The sequence below is a fragment of the Grammomys surdaster genome, unplaced genomic scaffold, assembly GCF_004785775.1.
Source record: "Grammomys surdaster isolate TR1022 unplaced genomic scaffold, NIH_TR_1.0 126591, whole genome shotgun sequence".
In the NCBI taxonomy this organism is placed as follows: Eukaryota; Metazoa; Chordata; class Mammalia; order Rodentia; family Muridae; genus Grammomys; species Grammomys surdaster.
The window spans coordinates 34,759-42,630 of record NW_021621380.1 but is presented as its reverse complement, the minus strand read 5'-3'; the positions used below and the strand labels follow the sequence as shown (position 1 = coordinate 42,630).

General features: G+C 47.2%; 1 protein-coding gene across 1 annotated transcript in view; it reads left to right on the top strand.

The window, feature by feature from the left end:
* Positions 1-4,878, top strand: part of LOC114615107 (KN motif and ankyrin repeat domain-containing protein 1-like) — a 5,258-nt gene extending 380 nt beyond the window's left edge. The window contains exons 2-5 of the mRNA XM_028760753.1: positions 1,285-1,427; positions 1,953-2,153; positions 3,941-4,039; positions 4,598-4,878. Of these exons, the coding sequence (XP_028616586.1) occupies positions 1,285-1,427; positions 1,953-2,153; positions 3,941-4,039; positions 4,598-4,660 (506 nt within the window). The 3' untranslated portion in view covers positions 4,661-4,878. The remainder of the gene's footprint in view (positions 1-1,284; positions 1,428-1,952; positions 2,154-3,940; positions 4,040-4,597) is intronic.
* The last annotated feature ends 2,994 nt before the right edge of the window (positions 4,879-7,872 follow it).

Below are 7,872 nucleotides of genomic sequence, written 5' to 3'. Positions count from 1 at the left end.
TTTATATAATGAAATTGTCCAGTTTCCTTTACCATCTCTTGCTTGACCTGGTGGCCTGATAATGCATCACTCCATCTTGGAGTTGTTAGTACAGGAAAAAAAAAATACTAATCCAAGCACACATATCATTCACTACTGTTCTCGGTTTCTGAATTCCCTTTTCTTGAGGATGTAGGCATGGGTGGAGCTACAGCCTTCTGCATGCTGGACAAACACTCTGCCACTGAGCTGCCTCCCAGGACAGCATAGTCTTTCAGTGCCCATGTTAGGGGATAACTACTTCCATCTGATGACAGGAAGGAGTTACAGGCCGCCTTCTCTCCAGACTATAAACATCTGGGGATGCTGTTAAAATAGGGACATGGATTATACCCAGAGAAGCTCAGGACAAGAGTTCAGAATTGCTCTTGAAGTGGTGTCTTCTCTGCTCTCAGAACCCTAGAATGGATATCTTGGCAAACTGACTTGATTTCACTGTTAGAAGGTCTTAGTTCAGCACTTCATTTACTTCATTTCATTGCTTACTATTTTGAGTAAACCTTTGGCTCCATAAAATGTAACTCTGGGTGCTTCAGCACTGAAGGGCTGAGGAGCTCAGATCCTGAGCCCCTCCCCCCCCCCCGTATATGTGTCATATACCATTTTGCCACCACACAGCCTTTGCTTTTTACACATAGGTCCTTCTGGTCATCCCATTGTGTTATTTTGTAACAGAGTGGGATCCCGAGTCAAGTTTTTGTCTTGTCTCATCTGAAGTGTTTAACTTGGTACTTGCTTGCCTAAACACTAGTCTTCATCCGTTAGTCTTCATTCTGGCATGCCATTAAAGCCCTGGAAAGCTTCTCAAGAATTAAAGAACAGGAGAGAGATCTAGCCCATGGGATCTGGTGGTCCTTGGCAGTTTCTTAGAGGACTTGTAACATTAACATTGATCTTACACTCACAAGCCCTAGGGTTAGAAGCCACGTGATTGAGTTTCTGAACACGTGCCTGTCTAGATTCCTCATTAGCGCTTCTACTTCAGACTGAGGTTCACACTGAGAACCTCCTCATACATCACCAGGCTATCTCACCATAATCACCCTATCCCAAGCAGGGCGCCCTGTGATAACTTCCTGTCTTGTCTGCTGCAGCCAGCCTGCTGACATAGAGCATTAAAACATTTTTGTTTCCTTTTTAGTCAGCTTCAGGGCACTCATTTCATGGTACTCTCGTAAACACCACACCTCTAGTGAACACTAACGGTTCTGGATCACTCTCCCTAAAGAGATTTCTTTCTTGTAGACGTGTGTAATGTCGATCACCAGAACAAGGCAGGGTACACGCCTATCATGTTGGCTGCCCTCGCAGCCGTGGAGGCAGAGAAGGACATGCAGGTTGTAGAAGAACTCTTCAGCTGTGGAGACGTGAACGCCAAGGCCAGTCAGGTTAGTGCCTTGCTTACCGCGCTCACCATCGGTACCCTGGCCAGTGTCTCATATGACCAGGTTGACAGGGCATTTTGCTGGTAGCACACTGACAGCTGTAGTTGTGTACTGACCAGCATCCCGGTGACATGTGGTCTCAACTCCATGTTGCAAACCTCTCCCTCCTTTGCCTGGCCTCTTGGGAAGCTTGCAGGGAAACTAAACATGGTTGCACACAAGGGTCCCTACCTGTTTGGGGTCCTCATCTTACACTCATTGCCTACTAACTGCAGTTATCTTGTTGGTTTGGCTTCATGCCAGAGCTCTAAGCCTAAATGTGTTCACAAGTTTACCTTAAACCTCTTTGGAACTATCTACCTTGCTGTACTGAGATGGCCACAGAGCTCAGATGAAAGCCTGACTCCTTCCTCTGTGCTCGTCCTTAGCTCATAGTGCCAGTGCCTTTGTGTGTCGTCTAGTCTACCCACCCCCAGCTTTCTCCTGCCCAATGTTCACTTCTGACTCTGACCATCGTTTCTCTCATAGGCAGGACAGACAGCCCTCATGCTGGCTGTCAGTCATGGACGGATAGACATGGTGAAGGGCCTCCTGGCCTGTGGGGCTGACGTCAACATCCAGGACGACGAGGGCTCCACTGCCCTCATGTGTGCCAGTGAACATGGGCATGTGGAGACTGTGAAGCTGCTGCTGGCCCAGCCGGGCTGCAATGGCCACCTGGAGGACAATGTGAGTACCACTGGGCCTCCAGCCAGGAGCAGGTGTGGGCCCGCTTTCCCGTTCCTCATGGACTGGTGTTGGTATCCAGGCCTCTTCCCTTCATAGTACAGCTCAGCAGTGTTTACCATGTATAGTGTGATATTGCATTAGCCAAAAGCAAAAATAAATACATAAATGGACCTCACCCTCGAGTTTGTGCAAGGAAGAAGGTGAGACCCAGCACTCCTAATGGGGGTGAACAGATTGGCCCTACAAAATCAAACTCGCAGAGGCAGTCCCTCAGTAGAAGCTTGGGTTTTCTCCCTTGAGTGGTTCATCAATGTGAATAATCTGTGACACATAAGCTAGGAAGTCCACAAGTCCTTTGGCCATTCTGAGTACATTTTTCCACTTCTGCTTGGTCTGTTTCCATCATCACCAAACTAACCTTCTCACTGAACTCCCTGTCCCATTCCAAGATAAACCTTGCATGAGAGCATTCTGAGGCATGAGCGCACAGGCCAGAGAGACCATGCTTGCAGGCTGAGAGCATAGGACTGGCACTTGGGCTGTGGAAGCAATGCTGGGTCATGGAGGTCAGGCCAGGCTGGTTCTCATTTTGAAAGTTTATCTCTGCCGAACACTGGTTCAAACTAGAGCATCCTTCGTTTCAAAACACCATAAAGTTAGAGGGGAAATATCCTTCTTTGCCATAAAGCTCAGATCCTACCGGGCTCACACCAACAAGCAAAGCAGGGGAGGTCCATTCCCCTGGGTAGAAGGGCCATTCCCTCCCACCTCCAGGGACAATGCAGTTCCATTCACTTCTTCAGGGAGCATGTGTTCACTGCTTACTTTTCCCCCACTATGGTCTCTGTTGCATGTGTTTTAAGGTTTTGCTCAATTGCTTTCTCTCTGAAAACTTGTTGCTTTGTACAAGTCTGTAGTGTGACAGGGACTTGCAGAAATCCTGGCTACCCAGCTAATTGCCCACTTCCTTATCCTTATACACAAGTAGGACAGCATTAACCTGACCTCTGGAAGAAAAGCTGCTCCCTGGATTCCCAGTGTAGGAGGGCAGGATGCTACTATTCAACCCAAGAGGGAATCTTTTCCTGTGGCTGTGACCAAAGGAGACTCCTTACTTCAAAACCAGACAGGGGACAAACTGTGCTGTCCTTTGCCTTAACTGCTTCACATCCATTTCAGACTCTGCAATTTCATAAAAATCAAACAGCTGCCCTCCCCAAAAATGCTTCTTTTCCATTGCAATGTTTCCCCCTGGTATTTCCAGGAGATACGTATTTGCAGGCAAACATCCAGGATAGAGTGCTTACGTGTGGATTTGACCCAACATTCAGCAGAGGTGCTATAGGCTACAAGACCACAGCTTCCTTGTTCAGAGGAAGGCTAGACCAATCCACACATACCCTAGTTCTTACCTGGCCATTTGTGATTATAAGAAAAGAGACTACAGTTTCTGCCCCTCCTGTCCTTACTGCCTCTCTGGCGAGTGGGACAATTGGATAGGGGCTCTCTGTGGACAGCCTTCAGTTTTTAAGGACCTTGGTGTACACATCCCTGTGCCAGTGCTGATAGGCAAAGCCAAGGAGAAAGAGTGACTCTCCTTGACTTCTTATGGACAGAGACTAGACTCGCTCGCCTCCACATTCACAACCCAGCAGGTTAGATCCAGAAACGCTGCCTGAAGCACGGAACAGATGGCTAGACTTGGGGGACTTTCTCAGCTTGCTACCTTCTGGCTGATGGAGTTTTGAGAGACTCAGCCTGGCCTGTTGTTTTCGTTTCCTCTTTAGGATGGCAGCACCGCTCTCTCCATAGCCCTGGAAGCTGGACACAAGGACACTGCCGTTCTTCTGTATGCCCACCTCAACTTCTCGAAAGCCCAGTCTCCAGTCAGTAGCAGGCATTTGGCATTTACAAATAGGATGGAATCCACAGGCTGGCAGGCCCCTTCCCAGGGGAATGATAAGGCCACAGGGGTCTTATGTTAATTCTGAATATGGGATTTTTAGCCCAGAGCTTAAGTTTTCATCATTTCTACCCTGTGCCAGGAAAGCCTGGGTCCCAGTCTTCCTTGGGGGACAGCAGCTCTCACAGGGAGCTAATTCTAAGCATAATGATCCAAACAGCACAGGTTGAGCTCCGGGCTACATGTCACTGTGTTCTTGACACTGTTTCTAAAGCTCTCAGCAGGCTGCTCATCAGCTCAGAATTTACTTCGAATGGGAGGGAGGCTGACTTCCTAGGACAGCTGGACAATCCCTGCTTAGCCTGGCTGACTTTAGAGCCATGCCTGCAGAGGGTGGACATCTGTCCCACATTCTCAGGAAGAGATCGCCTGGCTCCGGCACACAGATGGTTGTCAGCTGTGATGAACCAACGTCTGGGGGAACACATCTGCCTGAAGTCACTCATTAACCTCCACTTTTCCCCTCTTTCCTGGTCTCTAGGGCACCCCGAGGCTTGGACGAAAGACATCTCCTGGTCCCACTCACCGAGGTTCTTTTGACTGATTATGTAAACACGGCCCTCATGTGTACCACCATGAAGCTGCTAGTTATTCCTGTTGGGGTGACAGATACTGAATGTATATGGACCATGCCAAGCTGACCAGCAAAACAGAAGTGTAAAGGAGCAGGCTGAAGGCTGATGCTTTTTCAGGGAAAGCAAAGCTACTGGGAAATGGCTAAGCTAGGTGCAGGCCACCTCTCTAGCCCTCCGCTCTTGTAGGGTTTAGACCCACCTCTGTGGCTGCTGCTGCTCTGGCTCCGTTATTTGCAGTGGTAGGTAATGGTAGGCTGGCCTGACCCGGCCATTTCTACCATGGAAGCAAATGTCAGATTCTCTCTGGCGTTGTAGTTTCGAATTTTTCCACAAGTACTTAATAACTTACTAAGTGTGGAGCGGTTGGGAAGCCCGTCCAGTATTCCATTCCAGGGTGCTTCTGTTCACTTCTCTTTTGTCTTTTAAAATAAGAACCTTGAGGGAGAGGACTTTGATTATCAGCAACTTGCACCTCCCCCCTCCCCAGGCTGACAAATTTCCTGCTTAAAAATAGAAGATGGAACTCTCGAACCATATAAACTTACAGCAAGAAATATTTTCAGTTGGTTTATCTAGGTGGATGTATTATATGGTTTTTTATATAAAAGACTTCTATTATATGAAATTGACAACAGTATTTTCAACTTTTATATTCCACAGTACAGTCATAAAGAGCTAATGTTACGTTTTAAGCTACTGCCCAACCATGTCTATATCTGGTGATAACAGTTTGAATTAGGTTAGAGGGTTGGGTTCCAGATTTGCGTCTACGGAGGCAGAGTGTAGCTCTCTGTGTATTTCCATCATGCCGCATTTACTTTGGTCCTGTATATGTATTTAAATGTTTGAAGTGCCTTAGACTCTTGCCATATTTTCAAAATAAAATTTCATTAAGCTCTGTCGCTTGCCCCTGTTCATCACTGACAGCTGTCTGCCTGGCCCGGATGACTAACAGCAGTGGCCACAAATGGTGATGGATGATTTGGGCTTCTCAGGCTCCAAGGGGGGGCAGTCTCTGAGGGTCCTTGAGTCTGTGACACAGGTTCCACACCCCAAAGGCTGCATGTCACAGCACTGAAATTTAAAACCTTACACACCACTACCAGGCAGGTAACCTCCAAGGAGCCCCCAGAGTTGATTCTTCCCAGATGCATGAATGTTAGCTAGTCCTGAACTATTTGGGGATGCAACTACCTGTGGTTGGCTAAACAGGAAAAGGAAGCCAGACAGACTTTTTGAAAGTTTTGCATCTTCTACAGAAACTGTTGGAGGAGTCATGAGAGAAGTTGTGGGGATGGATTCAGTTCGGCCTGGGCCAGCTGAACACTCTCTGCAGGAGCCCTGGAGCTTCTGGGACAGAAATCTGTCCTCATCTGTGTCCTCACTGTAAAAATGAAGTTACAGAGACTGGGACTCCCAATCTGTTCTCTCCTTCCCCAGACAGAGCTGCGAGCTCTGGGATTCAGGCTAAATTTTGGCTCAGGAAGTTATTAAAGCCAAAGTCCCATGGACCAGAAAGGGGCACAATAGATTAATGGAGGGTGGGGGGCATTTGTGAAGGGAAGTGGTTCTGGGCTTTGTTTCTCCCTTAATGGCCCAAAATGCCTTTTGAGCAAAGAGCTATTTCTCAGGAGGTTTCTGATCCTGCGGATTTTGTTTTTCTGAGAAGTAAAACGCATCAATACTGCGAATGCGGCCCCAGATGGATTCTTTTAACAGAGTAGTTGTGTTTACCTAACTTGCACACAGTCCTGAGTTCAATCCACAGCAGTAACCCAAAAAAAAAAAAAGCTTAAAAAAATATTGTAAATGAATGAGGAAAACGAAAGGAGCCCTTGTGCTCTGATAAAAACAAGTGCTTATTTTATCTTTGAGTAAAGTCTTACACACTGTGTATCTAACCTCTGAGTACTGCGCTGGCGCAGGCCATGTTTGCTCTCATAATACCGGCACCTCGAATGCTTTTTATCTTGAGATGGCCACACATTGTACACATAAGGCTGATTATTCCTGTCCGTAAAGCCTTGTGTGGTTTACGGAGGCACAACTCTTTGTAAAGGGACTCTGAAAGGAGACGTGGGCCAGGTCCCTAAGGAAGCACAGTCCAAGGGAGGAGACAACTGGCTTTATCTTCTGGTAAAGGAAGAGGAAACCAAACCTATAGGTGATGCCAATGTCCTAGAAACCTTTCCCCTGGAAATGGAACAGCTGAAGGCTGGAATTTACCCTAAGACAATACAGTGGGAACTCTGACCCTGATATCAGAAAGTGACACTGACAATGTGTCCAAATGCTGTCAGGACACGTGGTGAACCTCTCACCACGGCAAGGTAGTTTGCTTCTGGAGAAATCTTATCTGGAACACATGGCTGACACAAGTGCCCAAATACAAAAATGTGTTGAGCCCTTTCCTGTCAGATGTCAGTGCTCTGAGAGAAGTTTGATCCCTGGCTTTGTAATCCTGAAACTACTGTGGTGGACATGGGAGACGGACAGAAAACTGCAGTTTTTCCCTTAAAGGAGAGAATGAGCAGCTAACCATAACCCTTTTTTAAAATCCTGGTGGCTCTTTTCTAGCGGACCTGCTTGCTACATGTAGATCTTTGTGTGTAAGCTTTCCATTCACAGAGCAGGTAAGGATTTCCTGGGGGAGCTGACAAAAAATACAGTCTGGCTCTCCCCTTGGAATCTGATGCCCTAGGTTTGTAAGCATCCCAGGTCCATGTCAGTGCAAGTTAGGTCCATGCTGAGATTCGTAACCAGGAACTCTGTGTACCTCAGCTGTGCCAGGAGCCCATCCATGCTTAGTTTCTATGTTGCTTGTCCATGTCCAGGGGCATTTTGGATCCTCCTGGGATAGTCATTTACAGGAGGCCAGGAGCCATGACTGCCACCATCCTATTTTTTCCACCCTTAGTTGACCGGAGGCATGTGACAGACTGAGCAGGCATGCTGGCTGCTTTTGGTATGTTTTCTCAATTTAATCTTTCCTTTCCCGCTTCCTCCTGGTGCTAGATTATGGTTACTCAGGAAGGCCACGAACCTTTGCTTTGGCTTTGAAATCAATACTTTGCCATTTTCTTTTTTGCCAGAAGCGCAATGTTTCAAAGCCCTGGCCCAGGAAACAAGTTCATTTTACACTCAGCAGAAGGAAATAAGTAATCGCATATTTACTGTACTC